Source organism: Oncorhynchus mykiss, chromosome 27, assembly GCF_057628025.1.
Source record: "Oncorhynchus mykiss isolate SJ-2025 chromosome 27, ASM5762802v1, whole genome shotgun sequence".
Classification (NCBI taxonomy): domain Eukaryota; kingdom Metazoa; phylum Chordata; class Actinopteri; order Salmoniformes; family Salmonidae; genus Oncorhynchus; species Oncorhynchus mykiss.
The window spans coordinates 51,328,439-51,346,940 of NC_143048.1; the positions used below are offsets into that span (position 1 = coordinate 51,328,439).

General features: G+C 47.5%; 1 protein-coding gene across 1 annotated transcript in view; it reads right to left on the reverse strand.

Annotated features, from left to right (window-relative positions):
• Positions 1-18,502, reverse strand: part of LOC110519322 (contactin-5) — a 533,080-nt gene that overhangs the window by 285,177 nt on the left and 229,401 nt on the right. Inside the window, exon 6 of the mRNA XM_036964829.2 lies at positions 779-874. Within this exon, the coding sequence (XP_036820724.2) occupies positions 779-874 (96 nt within the window). The remainder of the gene's footprint in view (positions 1-778; positions 875-18,502) is intronic.

Below are 18,502 nucleotides of genomic sequence, written 5' to 3' on the forward strand. Positions count from 1 at the left end.
AATGAGGGGTGGAGTACACGTGAGGAAGGTTAGGGGTTGAGGGTCTTACCTGGAGAATGAGGGGGTGGGGTACACATGAGGAGGGTTAGGGGTCAGGGGTCAGGGGTTAAGGGTCAGGATCTGACCTGGAGAATGGGGTGGAGAGGTACACATGAGGAGGGTTAGGGGTTGAGGGTCTTACCTGGAGAATGAGGGGGTGGGGTACACATGAGGAGGGTTAGGAGTCAGGGGTTAGGGGTTAAGGGTCAGGATCTTACCTGGAGAATGAGGGGGTGGGGTACACACGAGGAGGGTTAGGGGTTAGGGGTTAGGGGTTGAGGATCTTACCTGGAGAATGAGGGGGTGGGGTACACATGAGGAGGGTTAGGGGTCAGGGGTTAGGGGTTAAGGGTCAAGGTCTCTTACCTGGTGAATGAGGGGGTGGGGTACACATGAGAAGGGTCAGGGGTCAGGGGTTAAGGGTCAGGCTCTTACCTGGAGAATGAGGGGGTGGGGTACACATGAGGAGGGTTAGGGGTCAGGGGTCAGGGGTTAAGGGTCAGGGTCTTACCTGGAGAATGAGGAGGTGGGGTCCACATGAGGAGGGTTAGGGGTCAGGGGTCAGGGGTTAAGGGTCAGGGTCTTACCTGGAGAATGACGGGGTGGGGTACACATGAGGAGGGTTAGGGGTTAGGGGTCAGGGGTTAAGGGTCAGGGTCTTACCTGGAGAATGAGGGGGTGGGGTACACATGAGGAGGGTTAGGGGTTAGGGGTCAGGGGTTAAGGGTCAGGGTCTTACCTGGAGAATGAGGGGGTGGGGTACACATGAGCACCACTCCTTGTCCTTCCCTTACAGACACGCCTCCTCTCGTCCTCCCACTGAAGGATCCCAGATCTGTACCAGGAAACAACAACAATGTTAACAGCATTAATATTTGCTATTCTACACAGTTACAGGTATTTACAATGCTATTCTACACAGTTAGTTATTTACAATGATATTCTACACATTTAAAGTTATTTACAATAATATTCTACACAGTTACAGGTATTTACAATGCTATTCTACACAGTTAGTTATTTACAATGCTATTCTACACATTGAAAGTTATTTACAATGCTATTCTACACAGTTACAGGTGTTTACAATAATACACAGTTAGATAGTGGCATCATACAACCAGGGTGAGTTTCCCAAATTCTCTGCACCTTTTAGCTTGTTCTAACGAGTTGCGTTATGTCTCTCGATAACCCAGCCTCCAGACACTTATCATTTTTAAATCACTGTCTAACGATCTATCATCTGTGAGTGACCCAAAATGTGTCAAATTACACAGTATACTGTTCTACTGAGCGTCTGTGTCTGTGTCATCAATAACTAACACTGTAACGATTTTCTTGGTGAGAAGGAGAGTCGGACCAAAATGCAGCGTGTAGATTGCGATCCATGTTTTAATGAACAAACGTAAAACACGAATCAATACAAACACTACAAAATAAAGAACGTGATGAACGTAACGAAAACCTAAACAGCCTATCTGGTGAAAACACATAGACAGGAACAATCACCCACCAACACACAGTGAACCCCAGGCTACCTAAATATGGTTCCCAATCAGAGACAATGACGAACACCTGCCTCTGACTGAGAACCATATCAGGCTGAACATAGAAATAGACAAACAAGACATGAAACATAGAATGCCCACTCAGATCACACCCTGACCAATCAAAACATAGAAAATACAAAGTAAACTATGGTCAGGGCGTGACAGTACCCCCCCCCCCAAGGTGCGGACTCCGGCCGCAAAACCTGAACCTATAGGGGAGGGTCTGGGTGGGCATCTGTCCGCGGTGGCGGCTCTGGCGCTGGACGTGGACCCCACTCCATGACAGTTTTAATCCCCCTCCTAAACGTCCCTAAATAGGTTACCCACCACAATGATAACATGGGACAGAGGGACAGCTCGGGACAGAGGTAACTCGGGACAGATGGGTAGCTCAGCCCTGAGAGGAAGCTCAGCACTGAGAAGAAGCTCAGCACTGAGAAGAAGCTCAGGCAGGTGGTTAGATCCGGCAGATCCTGGCTGGCTGGCGGTTCTGGAAGATCCTGGCTGACTGGCGGATCCGGAAGATCCTGGCTGACTGGCGGATCCGGAAGATCCTGGCTGACTGGCGGATCCGGAAGATCCTGGCTGACTGGCGGATCTGGGAGAATCTGGACGACTGGCAGATCTGGGAGAATCTGGCCGACTGGCAGATCTGGGAGAATCTGGCCGACTGGCAGATCTGGGAGAATCTGGCCGACTGGCAGATCTGGGAGAATCTGGCCGACTGGCAGATCTGGAAGAGTCTGGTCGACTGGCAGATCTGGAAGAGTCTGGTCGACTGGCAGATCTGGAAGAGTCTGGTCGACTGGCAGATCTGGAAGAGTCTGGACGACTGGCAGATCTGGAAGAGTCTGGACGACTGGCAGATCTGGAAGAGTCTGGACGACTGGCAGATCTGGAAGAGTCTGGACGACTGGCAGATCTGGAAGAGTCTGGACGACGGGCAGATCTGGAAGAGTCTGGTCGACTGGCAGATCTGGAAGAGTCTGGTCGACTGGCAGATCTGGAAGAGTCTGGACGACTGGCAGATCTGGAAGAGTCTGGACGACTGGCAGATCTGGAAGAGACTGGTCGACACAGACTGGCTGCTCTGGCTGCTCCATGCTGACTGACAGCTCTGGCTGCTCCATGCTGGCAGACTGCTCTGGCTGCTCCATGATGACTGGTAGCTCTGGCTGCTCCATGCTGACTGGCTGCTCCATGCTGACTGACAGCTCTGGCTGCTCCATGCTGGCAGACTGCTCTGGCTGCTCCATGATGACTGGTAGCTCTGGCTGCTCCATGCTGACTGGCTGCTCCATGCTGACTGGCAGCTCTGGCTGCTCCATGCTGACTGGCTGCTCCATGCTGACTGGCAGCTCTGGCTGCTCCATGCTGACTGGCTGCTCTGGCTGCTCCATGCTGACTGGCTGCTCCATGCTGACTGGCTGCTCCATGCTGACTGGCGGCCCTGGCTGCTCCATGCTGACTGGCGGCCCTGGCTGCTCCATGCTGACTGGCGGCCCTGGCTGCTCCATGCTGACTGGCGGCCCTGGCTGCTCCATGCTAACTGGCAGCTCTGGCGGCTCCTTGCAGACTGGCAGCTCTGGCGGCTCCTTGCAGACTGGCAGCTCTGGCGGCTCCTTGCAGACTGGCAGCTCCATGCAGACTGGCAGCTCTATGCAGACTGGCAGCTCCTTGCAGACTGGCAGCTCCTTGCAGACTGGCAGCTCCTTGCTAACTGGCAGCTCTAAGCTAACTGGCAGCTCTATGCTAACTGGCAGCTCTATGCTAACTGGCAGCTCTATGCTAACTGGCAGTTCTGAACAGGCGGGAGACTCCGGCAGCGCTGTAGAGAAGGCAGGCTCTAACAGCGCTAAACAGGCGGGAGACTCCGACAGCGCTGAAGAGAAGGGAGGCTCTGGCAGCGCTGGACAGGCGAGGCGCACTGTAGGCCTGATGCGTGGTGCTGGCACTGGTGGTACTGGGCCGAGGACACGCACAGGAAGCCTGGTGCGGGGAGCTGCTACCGGAGGGCTGGGGTGTGGAGGTGGTACTGGAAAAACCGGACCGTGCAGGCGCACTGGAGCTCTTGAGCACCGAGCCTGCCCAACCTTACCTGGTTGAATGCTCACGGTCGCCCTGCCAGTGCGGCGAGGTGGAATAGCCCGCACTGGACTATGCAGGCGAACCGGAGAAACCGAGCGCAAGGCTGGTGCCATGTAAACCGGCCCAAGGAGACGCACTGGGGACCAGCTGCGTAGAGCCGGCTTCATGGCATTAGGCTCGACGCTCAATCTAGCCCGGCCGACACGCGGAGCTGGAATATACCGCACCGGGCTATGCACCCGCACTGGAGACACCGTGCGCACCACTGCATAACACGGTGCCTGTCCGGTCTCTCTAGCCCCCCGGTAAGCACAGGGAGTCTGCCCAGGTCTCCTACCTGGCGTAGCCATACTCCCTGTTAGCCCCCCCCCAAGAAATTTTTGGGGCTGCCTCTCGGGCTTCCTTGCCAGCCGTGTTCCCTCATATCGCCGGCTCCTCTCTCCGGCTGCCTCTGCTCTCCTAAGTGCCTCCACCTGTTCCCATGGGAGGCGATCTCTTCCAGCCAGTATCTCCTCCCAAGTGTAACAGCCCTTGCCATCCAAAACGTCCTCCCATGTCCATTCCTCTTTACGCTGCTGCTGCTGCCTGTTGACACGCTGCTCCATGATGACTGGTAGCTCTGGCTGCTCCATGCTGACTGGCTGCTCCATGCTGACTGGCAGCTCTGGCTGCTCCATGCTGACTGGCTGCTCCATGCTGACTGGCAGCTCTGGCTGCTCCATGCTGACTGGCTGCTCTGGCTGCTCCATGCTGACTGGCTGCTCCATGCTGACTGGCTGCTCCATGCTGACTGGCGGCCCTGGCTGCTCCATGCTGACTGGCGGCCCTGGCTGCTCCATGCTGACTGGCGGCCCTGGCTGCTCCATGCTGACTGGCGGCCCTGGCTGCTCCATGCTAACTGGCAGCTCTGGCGGCTCCTTGCAGACTGGCAGCTCTGGCGGCTCCTTGCAGACTGGCAGCTCTGGCGGCTCCTTGCAGACTGGCAGCTCCATGCAGACTGGCAGCTCTATGCAGACTGGCAGCTCCTTGCAGACTGGCAGCTCCTTGCAGACTGGCAGCTCCTTGCTAACTGGCAGCTCTAAGCTAACTGGCAGCTCTATGCTAACTGGCAGCTCTATGCTAACTGGCAGCTCTATGCTAACTGGCAGTTCTGAACAGGCGGGAGACTCCGGCAGCGCTGTAGAGAAGGCAGGCTCTAACAGCGCTAAACAGGCGGGAGACTCCGACAGCGCTGAAGAGAAGGGAGGCTCTGGCAGCGCTGGACAGGCGAGGCGCACTGTAGGCCTGATGCGTGGTGCTGGCACTGGTGGTACTGGGCCGAGGACACGCACAGGAAGCCTGGTGCGGGGAGCTGCTACCGGAGGGCTGGGGTGTGGAGGTGGTACTGGAAAAACCGGACCGTGCAGGCGCACTGGAGCTCTTGAGCACCGAGCCTGCCCAACCTTACCTGGTTGAATGCTCACGGTCGCCCTGCCAGTGCGGCGAGGTGGAATAGCCCGCACTGGACTATGCAGGCGAACCGGAGAAACCGAGCGCAAGGCTGGTGCCATGTAAACCGGCCCAAGGAGACGCACTGGGGACCAGCTGCGTAGAGCCGGCTTCATGGCATTAGGCTCGACGCTCAATCTAGCCCGGCCGACACGCGGAGCTGGAATATACCGCACCGGGCTATGCACCCGCACTGGAGACACCGTGCGCACCACTGCATAACACGGTGCCTGTCCGGTCTCTCTAGCCCCCCGGTAAGCACAGGGAGTCTGCCCAGGTCTCCTACCTGGCGTAGCCATACTCCCTGTTAGCCCCCCCCCAAGAAATTTTTGGGGCTGCCTCTCGGGCTTCCTTGCCAGCCGTGTTCCCTCATATCGCCGGCTCCTCTCTCCGGCTGCCTCTGCTCTCCTAAGTGCCTCCACCTGTTCCCATGGGAGGCGATCTCTTCCAGCCAGTATCTCCTCCCAAGTGTAACAGCCCTTGCCATCCAAAACGTCCTCCCATGTCCATTCCTCTTTACGCTGCTGCTGCTGCCTGTTGACACGCTGCTTGGTCCGTTGGTGGTGGGTGATTCTGTAACGATTTTCTTGGTGAGAAGGAGAGTCGGACCAAAATGCAGCGTGTAGATTGCGATCCATGTTTTAATGAACAAACGTAAAACACGAATCAATACAAACACTACAAAATAAAGAACGTGATGAACGTAACGAAAACCTAAACAGCCTATCTGGTGAAAACACATAGACAGGAACAATCACCCACCAACACACAGTGAACCCCAGGCTACCTAAATATGGTTCCCAATCAGAGACAATGACGAACACCTGCCTCTGACTGAGAACCATATCAGGCTGAACATAGAAATAGACAAACAAGACATGAAACATAGAATGCCCACTCAGATCACACCCTGACCAATCAAAACATAGAAAATACAAAGTAAACTATGGTCAGGGCGTGACAAACACAGTATACTGTTCTACTGAGGGACTGGATCATCAATAACTAACACAGTATACTGTTCTACTGAGGGTCTGGATCATCAATAACTAACACATTTTACTGTTCTACTGAGAGTCTGGGTCATCAATAACTAACACAGTTTACTGTTCTACTGAGGGTCTGTGTCATCAATAACTAACACAGTTCACTGTTCTACTGAGGGTCTGTGTCTGGGTCATCAATAACTAGCACAGTATACTGTTCTACTGAGGGTCTGTGTCTGGGTCATCAATAACTAACACAGTATACTGTTCTACTGAGGGTCTGGGTCATCAATAACTAACACAGTTTACTGTTCTACTGAGGGTCTGGGTCATCAATAACTAACACAGTTTACTGTTCTACTGAGGGTCTGGGTCATCAATAACTAACACAGTATACTGTTCTACTGAGGGTCTGGATCATCAATAACTAACACAGTATACTGTTCTACTGAGGGTCTGGGTCATCAATAACTAACACAGTTTACTGTTCTACTGAGGGTCTGGGTCATCAATAACTAACACAGTATACTGTTCTACTGAGGGTCTGTGTCTGGTTCATCAATAACTAACACAGTATACTGTTCTACTGAGGGTCTGGGTCATCAATAACTAACACAGTTTACTGTTCTACTGAGGGTCTGTGTCATCAATAACTAACACAGTTTACTGTTCTACTGAGGGTCTGTGTCATCAATAACTAACACAGTTTACTGTTCTACTGAGGGTCTGTGTCATCAATAACTAACACAGTTTACTGTTCTACTGAGGGTCTGTGTCTGGGTCATCAATAACTAACACAGTTTACTGTTCTACTGAGGGTCTGGATCATCAATAACTAACACAGTATACTGTTCTACTGAGGGTCTGGTTCATCAATAACTAACACAGTATACTGTTCTACTGAGGGTCTGTGTCTGGGTCATCAATAACTAACACAGTTTACTGTTCTACTGAGGGTCTGTGTCATCAATAACTAACACAGTTCACTGTTCTACTGAGGGTCTGTGTCTGGGTCATCAATAACTAACACAGTTTACTGTTCTACTGAGGGTCTGTGTCTGTGTCATCAATAACTAACACAGTATACTGTTCTACTGAGGGTCTGTGTCTGTGTCATCAATAACTAACACAGTATACTGTTCTACTGAGGGTCTGGATCATCAATAACTAACACATTTTACTGTTCTACTGAGAGTCTGTGTCATCAATAACTAACACAGTTTACTGTTCTACTGAGGGTCTGTGTCATCAATAACTAACACAGTTCACTGTTCTACTGAGGGTCTGTGTCTGGGTCATCAATAACTAGCACAGTATACTGTTCTACTGAGGGTCTGTGTCTGGGTCATCAATAACTAACACAGTATACTGTTCTACTGAGGGTCTGGGTCATCAATAACTAACACAGTTTACTGTTCTACTGAGGGTCTGGGTCATCAATAACTAACACAGTTTACTGTTCTACTGAGGGTCTGGGTCATCAATAACTAACACAGTATACTGTTCTACTGAGGGTCTGGATCATCAATAACTAACACAGTATACTGTTCTACTGAGGGTCTGGGTCATCAATAACTAACACAGTTTACTGTTCTACTGAGGGTCTGGGTCATCAATAACTAACACAGTATACTGTTCTACTGAGGGTCTGTGTCTGTGTCATCAATAACTAACACGGTTTTACTGTTCTACTGAGGGTCTGTGTCGTCAATAACTAACACAGTTTACTGTTCTACTGAGTGTCTGGGTCATCAAAAACTAACACAGTATACAGTTCTACTGAGGGTCTGTGTCTGGGTCATCAATAACTAACACAGTATACTGTTCTACTGAGGGTCTGTGTCTGGGTCATCAATAACTAACACAGTTTACTGTTCTACTGAGGGTCTGGATCATCAATAACTAACACAGTTCACTGTTCTACTGAGGGTCTGGGTCATCAATAACTAACACAGTTTACTGTTCTACTGAGGGTCTGTGTCATCAATAACTAACACAGTTTACTGTTATACGGAGGGTCTGTGTCTGGGTCATCAATCACTAACACAGTATACTGTTCTACTGAGGGTCTGGGTCATCAATAACTAACACAGTTTACTGTTCTACCGAGGGTCTGGATCATCAATAACTAACACAGTTTACTGTTATACTGAGGGTCTGTGTCTGGGTCATCAATAACTAACACAGTTTACTGTTCTACTGAGGGTCTGGGTCATCAATAACTAACACAGTATACTGTTCTACTGAGGGTCTGTGTCATCAATAACTAACACAGTATACTGTTCTACTGAGGGTCTGTGTCTGGGTCATCAATAACTAACACAGTATACTGTTCTACTGAGGGTCTGGATCATCAATAACTAACACATTTTACTGTTCTACTGAGGGTCTGGGTCATCAATAACTAACACAGTTTACTGTTATACTGAGGGTCTGTGTCTGGGTCATCAATAACTAACACAGTTTACTGTTCTACTGAGGGTCTGGGTCATCAATAACTAACACAGTTTACTGTTCTACTGAGGGTCTGTGTCTGGGTCATCAATAACTAACACAGTATACTGTTCTACTGAGGGTTTGTGTCTGGGTCATCAATAACTAACACAGTATACTGTTCTACTGAGGGTCTGGATCATCAATAACTAACACAGTTTACTGTTCTACTGAGGGTCTGTGTCTGGGTCATCAATAACTAACACGGTTTTACTGTTCTACTGAGGGTCTGGGTCATCAATAACTAACACAGTATACTGTTCTACTGAGGGTCTGTGTCTGGGTCATCAATAACTAACACAGTTTACTGTTATACTGAGGGTCTGTGTCTGGGTCATCAATAACTAACACAGTTCACTGTTCTACTGAGGGTCTGTGTCATCAATAACTAACACAGTATACTGTTCTACTGAGGGTCTGTGTCTGGGTCATCAATAACTAACACAGTATACTGTTCTACTTAGGGTCTGTGTCTGGGTCATCAATAACTAACACAGTATACTGTTCTATTGAGGGTCTGTGTCTGGGTCATCAATAACTAACACAGTATACTGTTCTACTGAGGGTCTGTGTCTGGGTCATCAATAACTAACACAGTTCACTGTTCTACTGAGGGTCTGGGTCATCAATAACTAACACAGTATACTGTTCTACTGAGGGTCTCTGTCTGGGTCATCAATAACTAACACAGTATACTGTTCTACTGAGGGTCTGTGTCATCAATAACTAACACAGTATACTGTTCTACTGAGGGTCTGTGTCATCAATAACTAACACAGTTTACTGTTCTACTGAGGGTCTGGGTCATCAATAACTAACACAGTATACTGTTCTACTGAGGGTCTGGGTCATCAATAACTAACACAGTTCACTGTTCTACTGAGGGTCTGGGTCATCAATAACTAACACAGTATACTGTTCTACTGAGGGTCTGGGTCATCAACAACTAACACAGTTTACTGTTATACTGAGGGTCTGTGTCTGGGTCATCAATAACTAACACAGTATACTGTTCTACTGAGGGTCTGGGTCATCAACAACTAACACAGTTTACTGTTATACTGAGGGTCTGTGTCTGGGTCATCAATAACTAACACAGTTTACTGTTCTACTGAGGGTCTGGGTCATCAATAACTAACACAGTTTACTGTTCTACTGAGGGTCTGGGTCATCAATAACTAACACAGTTTACTGTTATACTGAGGGTCTGTGTCTGGGTCATCAATAACTAACACAGTATACTGTTCTACTGAGGGTCTGGGTCATCAATAACTAACACAGTTTACTGTTCTACTGAGGGTCTGGGTCATCAATAACTAACACAGTTTACTGTTCTACTGAGGGTCTGGGTCTGGGTCATCAATAACTAACACAGTATACTGTTCTACTGAGGGTCTGTGTCTTTAATAACTAACACAGTTTACTGTTCAACTGAGGGTCTGTGTCATCAATAACTAACACAGTTTTACTGTTCAACTGAGGGTCTGTGTCATCAATAACTAACACAGTTTACTGTTCTACTGAGGGTCTGGGTCTGTGTCATCAATAACAAACACAGTTCACTGTTCTACTGAGGGTCTGGGTCATCAATAACTACAGTGCCTTGCGAAAGTATTCGGCCCCCTTGAACTTTGCGACCTTTTGCCACATTTCAGGTTTCAAACATGAAGATATGAAACTGTATTTTTTTGTGAAGAATCAACAACAAGTGGGACACAATCATGAAGTGGAACAACGTTTATTGGATATTTCAAACTTTTTTAACAAATCAAAAACTGAAAAATTGGGCTACAACAGTTTCTAAGGACACACCCCTGGTTACTTTCTAAGGACACACCCCTGGTTACTTTCTAAGGACACACCCCTGGTTACTTTCTAAGGACACACCCCTAGTTACTTTCTAAGGACACACCCCTAGTTACTTTCTAAGGACACACCCCTAGTTACTTTCTAAGGACACACCCCTAGTTACTTTCTAAGGACACACCCCTAGTTACTTTCTAAGGACACACCCCTGGTTACTTTCGAAGGACACACCCCTAGTTACTTTGTAATGACACACCCCTAGTTATTTCTAAGGACACACCCCTGGTTACATTCTAAGGACACACCCCTGGTTACATTCTAAGGACACACCCCTATTTACTTTCTAAGGACACCCCCCTGGTTACTTTCTAAGGACACACCCCTAGTTACATTCTAAGAACACACCCCTAGTTACATTCTAAGAACACACCCCTATTTACTTTCTAAGGACACACCCTTCAAGAGGGCCACCATTGTTCCTGTTCACCAGAGAAAGCTAAGGTAACTGAGCTAAACGACTACCGCCCCGTAGCACTCACTTCCGTCATCATGAAGTGCTTTGAGAGACTAGTCAAGGACCATATCACCTCCACCCTACCTGACACCCTAGACCCACTCCAATTTGCTTACCGCCCAAATAGGTCCACAGACGATGCAATCTCAACCACACTGCACACTGCCTTAACCCATCTGGACAAGAGGAATACCTATGTGAGAATGCTGTTCATTCGACTACAGCTCTGCATTTAACACCATAGTGCCCTCCAAGCTCGTCATCAAGCTCGAGACCCTGGGTCTCGACCCCGCCCTGTGCAACTGGGTACTGGACTTCCTGACGGACCGCCCCCAGGTGGTGAGGGTAGGCAACAACATTTCCACCCCGCTGATCCTCAACACTGGGGCCCCACAAGGGTGCATTCTGAGCCCTCTCCTGTACTCTCTGTTCACCCACGACGGCCCTCGGAGTGTGGTGTCAGGAAAATAACCTCACACTCAACATCAACAAAACTAAGGAGATGATTGTGGACTTCAGGAAACAGCAGAGGGAACACTCCCCTATCCACATTGGTGGAACAGTAGTGGAGAGGGTAGTAAGTTTTAAGTTCCTCGGCGTACACATCACAGACAAACTGAATTGGTCCACCCACACAGACAGCATCGTGAAGAAGGCGCAGCAGCGCCTCTTCAACCTCAGGAGGCTGAAGAAATTCGGCTTGTCACCAAAAGCACTCACAAACTTCTACAGATGCACAATCGAGAGCATCCTGTCGGGCTGTATCACCGCCTGGTACGTCAACTGCTCCGCCCACAACCGTAAGGCTCTCCAGAGGGTAGTGAGGTCTGCACAATGCATCACCGGGGGCAAACTACCTGCCCTCCACGACACCTACACCACCCGATGTCACAGGAAGGCCATAAAGATCATCAAGGACAACAACCACCCGAGCCACTGCCTGTTCACCCCGCTATCATCCAGAAGGCGAGGTCAGTACAGGTGCATCAAAGCTGGGACCGAGAGACTGAAAAACAGCTTCTATCTCAAGGCCATCAGACTGTTAAACAGCCACCACTAACATTGAGTGGCTTCTGCCAACACACTGACTCAACTCCAGCCACTTTAATAATGGGAATTGATGGGAAATGATGTAAAATATATCACTAGCCACTTTAAACAATGCTACCTAATATAATGTTTACATACCCTACATTTTTCATCTCATATGTATATGTATATACAGTACTCTATATCATCTACTGCATCTTTATGTAATATGTATCACTAGCCACTTTAACTATGCCACTTTGTTTACATACTCATCTCATATGTATTTACTGCACTCAATACCATCTACTGTATCTTGCCTATGCCGCTCTGTACCATCACTCATTCATATATCTTTATGTACATATTCTTTATCCCCTTACACTTGTGTGTATAAGGTAGTAGTTTTGGAATTGTTATTTAGATTACTCGTTGGTTATTACTGCATTGTAGGAACTAGAAGCACAAGCATTTCGCTACACTCGCATTAAATCTGCTAACCATGTGTATGTGACAAATACGATTTGATTTGATTTGATTTCTAAGGACACACCCCTAGTTACTTTCTAAGGACACCCCTAGTTACTTTCTAAGGACACTTTCTAAGGACTGCTTCCTTGAGTGTGTCCCAAATTACAACCTATACAGAGAATAGGGTTCCTATACACAGGGAACAGGGTTCCTATACAGGGAATAGGGTTCCTATACATGGAATAGGGTTCCTATACAGATAATAGGGTTCCTATACTAGGGTTCCTATACATGGAATAGGGATGTGTAAGGCCGGTTCTTAGACATCCCAAGTCTTATTACATGTTCTGTATTACAGTTAGTGCCCAGTTAGGGCCCAGTTAAGGCCCAGTTAGGGCCCAGTTAGGGCCCAGTTAAGGCCCAGTTAGGGTCCAGTTAAGGCCCAGTTAAGGCCCAGTTAGGGCCCAGTTAAGGCCCAGTTAGGGCCCAGTTAAGGCCCAGTTAGGGCCCAGTTAAGGCCCAGTTAAGGCCCAGTTAGGGTCCAGTTAAGGCCCAGTTAAGGCCCAGTCAGGGCCCAGTTAGGGCCCAGTTAGGGCCCAGTTAAGGCCCAGTTAGGGCCCAGTTAAGGCCCAGTTAGGGTCCAGTTAAGGCCCAGTTAGGGTCCAGTTAAGGCCCAGTTAGGGTCCAGTTAAGGCCCAGTTAAGGCCCAGTTAGGGTCCAGTTAAGGCCCAGTTAGGGCCCAGTTAGGGCCCAGTTAGGGTCTATCAATGTTGTTCCATTCCTTAGAAGGACCAGCACTAGTAGCAGAATGGTTGAACTCCTATACAATACACAGGCCGAATGGAAAACACACACAATACATCTACATGCTGACACAATAAATACTGTTTCACTGTTAGTTGGTTGACCATTTGAGGGATTGGAATTTAAGAAAACAAATTTGAATCAATATGTAGATTAGTAATATCTACATAAAGCTACGATTAAATCATGTATAAGGACACAAGACACGGCTCCTCTACTCAAGTGACCAATCACATTACGATTCTGCAATCAACAATCTGTGTAGGTGCGTCCCAAATCGCAAGCTATTCCACAGGGCTCTGGTTAAAAGTAGTGCACCATTTAGTAAAGAGTGTGAAATTTGGGATGCCCACCCAAGTCTACAATTCAGTGGCAATCCAAGTGAAGCAGGTTTTTCCACCATAACGTGCAAATTGCTTGTAAAGGTTGATTGTTTGTATGAAGAGACTTGAGTCTGTGTTATATCTGTCAACAGGCGGATTGTAAACAACCATTACTAAGGTCAGCCTTCACATGAGACAAAACAACAGGCTAACCATTACTAAGGTCAGCCTTCACATGAGACATAACAACAGGCTAACCATTACTAAGGTCAGCCTTCACATGAGACATAACAACAGGCTAACCATTACTAAGGTCAGCCTTCACATGAGACAAAACAACAGGCTAACCATTACTAAGGTCAGCCTTCACATGAGACATAACAACGGGCTAACCATTACTAAGGTCAGCCTTCACATGAGACAAAACAACAGGCTAACCATTACTAAGGTCAGCCTTCACATGAGACATAACAACAGGCTAAGCCTCATCATCTCATGGAAATTAAGTTGTGATGATGTTTTGAGAGTCATGTCAAACATCAAGATGCAAATTAACTGAATTCTGATTTGCATTGCTATTCTACCAAGCAGAGAGAACATAATTTACATTTCTCAGATTTTAAAGACAATTGCAATACCTACCATCGGCCTTACCTTTTCAAAGCCTGGTACCAGCTTGTTACATTTCCACAGAACCTGGGTTACAGCGCTGTGAAAAAGTATTTTCCCCCCTTCCAAATTTTCTCTACTTTTGTATATTTTTGATACTGAATGTTATCAGATCTTCAACCAAAACCTAATATTAGATAAAGGAAACCTGATGTTACAAATTACACACAACATAGGTCCCATTATGACGGGCAGAAACCAAACACTGCATTTCACACTAACAACCTCATACCAACAGTCAAGCACAGTGATGGTAGTGTGATGGTTTGGGGATGTTTTGTCAAGCACAGTGGTGGTAGTGTGATGGTTTGGGGATGTTTTGTCAAGCACGGTGGTGGTAGTGTGATGGTTTGGGGATGTTTTGTCAAGCACAGTGGTGGTAGTGTGATGGTTTGGGGATGTTTTGTCAAGCACAGTGTTGGTAGTGTGATGGTTTGGGGATGTTTTGTCAAGCACAGTGGTGGTAGTGTGATGGTTTGGGGATGTTTTGTCAAGCACAGTGGTGGTAGTGTGATGGTTTGGGGATGTTTTGTCAAGCACAGTGGTGTTAGTGTGATGGTTTGGGGATGTTTTGTCAAGCACAGTGGTGGTAGTGTGATGGTTTGGGGATGTTTTGTCAAGCACAGTGGTGGTAGTGTGATGGTTTGGGGATGTTTTGCTGCCTCAGGACCTGCACGACTAGCTTTAATAGAAGGAACCATGAATTCTGCTCTGTATCAGATAATTGTACAGGAGAATGTCAGGCCCATCCGTCTGTGAGCTGAAGCCCTGCTGGGTCATGCAGCAAGACAATGATCCAAAACACACAATCAAGTCTACAAGAAAATGGTTAAAAAGCAACACATTTGAAGTTTTGGAATGGCCTAGTCAAAGTCCAGACCTAATACCAGGAGAGATGTTGTGGCAGGACCTGAAACGAGCAGTTCATGCTTGAAAACTCACAAATGTCACTGAGTTAAAGCAGTTCCGCATGGAAGAGTGGGCCAGAATTCCTCCACAGCGATGTGAGATACTGATCAACAACTACAGGAAGTGTTTGGTTGGAGTCATCGCAGCTAAAGGTGGTACAACTAGTTATTGAGTTTAAGGGACCAATTACTTTTTCACACAGGGGCATTGGGTGTTGCATAACTTTGTTAATAAAATAAATAAAATATATTTTTTTAAACTCAGGTTCCCTTTATCTAATATTAGGTTTTGGTTGAAAATGTGTTGACATTAAATATCAAAAATGTGCACAAACAGAGAAAATCAGAAAGGGGTCAAACTCTTTTTCACGGCACTGTTTTTTCACCAGGCACCAAACAGAAGAAAACAGGCTAAAACAGGGAGGGATTACTTATGTGCCCAATAAGAAGCACTTGATTCCACGTTCCGTTGTAAAACATTTTGCTACGTTTTGCTCTAATGAATATGACCCTGATGACAGTTGAGACTCAGGGCAGGTTTAGGCTGTAGTTTGCTCTTAAAATACTAACAGCCATCACTCGGTACTGTTTACCAGGTTACTGGAAGTGTTGGGTAATTATGCCTTACAGCCACATACTGTACCGGGATGTGAGACCTGGGTCAGTGGCCCAAATGAAACCATATTTTGGTATTTTATAAGGATACCCATTAGCTGTTGCAAAAGCAGCAGCTACTCTTCCTGGAGTCCACACAGAACATGACACATGACAGATAATACAGAACATTAATAGACAAGAACAGCTCCAGGATAGAACTACATACATTTAAAAGAAGGCACATGTAGCCTACATATCGATAGATACACATAAACTATCTAGGTCCAATAGGGGAGAGGCGTTGTGCTGTGAGGTGTTGCTTTATCTGTTTTTTGGAAACCAGGTTTGCTGTTTATTTGAGCAATATGAGATGGAAGGAAGAAGAAGGGAGTTCCATGCAGTAATGGCTCAGTATAATACTGTACACTTTCTGGATTTGGGGACTGTGAAAAGACCCCTGGTGGCATGTCTGATGGGGTAAGTGTGTGTGTCAGAACTGTGTGTAAGTTGACTATGCAAACAGTTTGGGATTTTCAACACATGAATGTTTCTTATAAAAAGAAGAAGTGATGCAGTCAGTCTCTCCTCAACTCTTAGCCAACAGAGACTGGCAGCATAGTATTTATATCAGCCCTCTTATGTATATCAGCCCTATGCAGAGCACTAGTTTTGACCAGGACCCAGTGCACTAAATAAGGAATAGGGTGCCATGTGGAATTGTCTTTATTCTGCAGTTCAGACATATTAAGGAAAGATCAAGTGTTCAAACTCTACATCTGAAGATGAAATGTAGGCTGCTGTAGCACACAGTCCCCTCCCTGTCAACTGTGTTTCTGTCACACTACATTTGATCGAAAACAAATGACTGGCGGGTTTATACACTCTATCGGCATGAAAGAACAGCAGCCTCTGGTAAGACATGGGGCGGGGGCCTATGCATTTTTGTAAACAACAGATGGTGCATGATATCTCAGGAAGTCTCAAGGTTTTGATTACCTGAGGTAGAGTAGCTCATGATAAGCTGTAGACCAGACTATCTAGTTTTACCACATTTCTATCAGCATGTTAAATGTGCAACCAGAGGGGGAAAAAAAATCTCTACCACCTTTACACCACACACAGAGACGCATACAAAGCTCTCCCTCCATTTGCCATATCTGACCATAATTCTATCCTCCTGATTCCTGCTTACAAACAAAGATTAAAGCAGGAACCACCTGCAACTCAGTCTATAAAAAAGTGGTCAGATGACTGTTTTGCTATCACAGACTGGAATATGTTCCGGGATTCTTCCGATGGCATTGAGGAGTACAGCACATCAGTCACTGGCTTCATCATTAAGAGGATCGATGAAGTCATTCCCACAACATCCACACTAAGCTAAAGGCTGAAGCTGCCGCTTTCAAGGTACGGGACTCTAACGTGGAAACCTAGACCCATTCCAATTGGCATACCGCACCAACAGGTCCACAGATGATGCAATCTATACTGCAATCTATACTGCACTATAGCTTAGCGTTCAACACCTTAGTGCCCTCAAAGCTCATCACTAAGCTAAGGACCCTGGGACTAAACACCTCCCTCTGCAACTGGATCCTGGACTTCCTGATGGGCCACCCCCATGTGGTAAGGGTAGGTAACAACACATCTGCCACGCTGATCCTCAACAAGGGGGCCCCTCAGGGTTGCGTGCTCAGTCTCCTCCTGTACTCCCTGTTCACCCATGACTGCACGGCCAGGCACGACTCCAACACCATCATTAAGTTTGCTGATGACACAACAGTGCTAAGAATGATCACCGACAACAATGATACAGCCTATAGGGAGGAAGTCAGAGACCTGACAGAGATCTGGTGCGAGGACAACAACCTCTCCCTTGACATGATGAATACAAAAGGAGATGATTGTGGACTACAGGAAAAGGAGGACCGAGCACTCCCCCATTCTCATCGACGGGGCTGTTGTGGTGCAGGTTGAGAGCTTCAAGTTCCTTGGTGTCCACATCACCAACAAACTAACATGGTCCAAGCACACCAAGAGAGTCGTGAAAAGAACACGACAAAACCTATTCCCCCTCAGGAGACTGAAAAGATTTGGTATGGGTCCTCATTTCCTCAAAATGTTTTACAGCTGCAACATCGAGAGCATCCTGACGGGTTGTATCACTGCCTGGTATGGCAACTGCTCTGCCTCCGACCGCAAGGCACTACAGAGGGTAGTGCGAACGGCCCAGTACATCACCGGGGCCAAGCTTCCTACTATCCTTGACCTCTATACAAGGTGGTGTCAGAGGAAGGCCCTTGACTCCAGCCATCCTAGTCATAGACTGTTCTCTCTGCCACCACACGGTAAGCGGCACCAGAGCGCCAAGTCAAGGTCCAAGAGGCTTCTAAACAGCTTCTACCCCCAAGCCATAAGACTCCTGAACAGTTAATCAAATGACTAACCAGACTATTTGCACTTTAATAACTCATAATAACCCCTACATTTACATATTACCTCAATTCCCTCGACACCGGGTACTGGTAGACCCTGTATATAGCCTCCACATTGACTCTGTACTGGTACCCCCTGTATATAGCCTCCACATTGACTCTGTACCGGTACCCCCTGTATATAGCCTCCACATTGACTCTGTACCGGTACCCCCTGTATATAGCCTCCACATTGACTCTGTACCGGTACCCCCTGTATATAGCCTCCACATTGACTCTGTACCGGTACCCCCTGTATATAG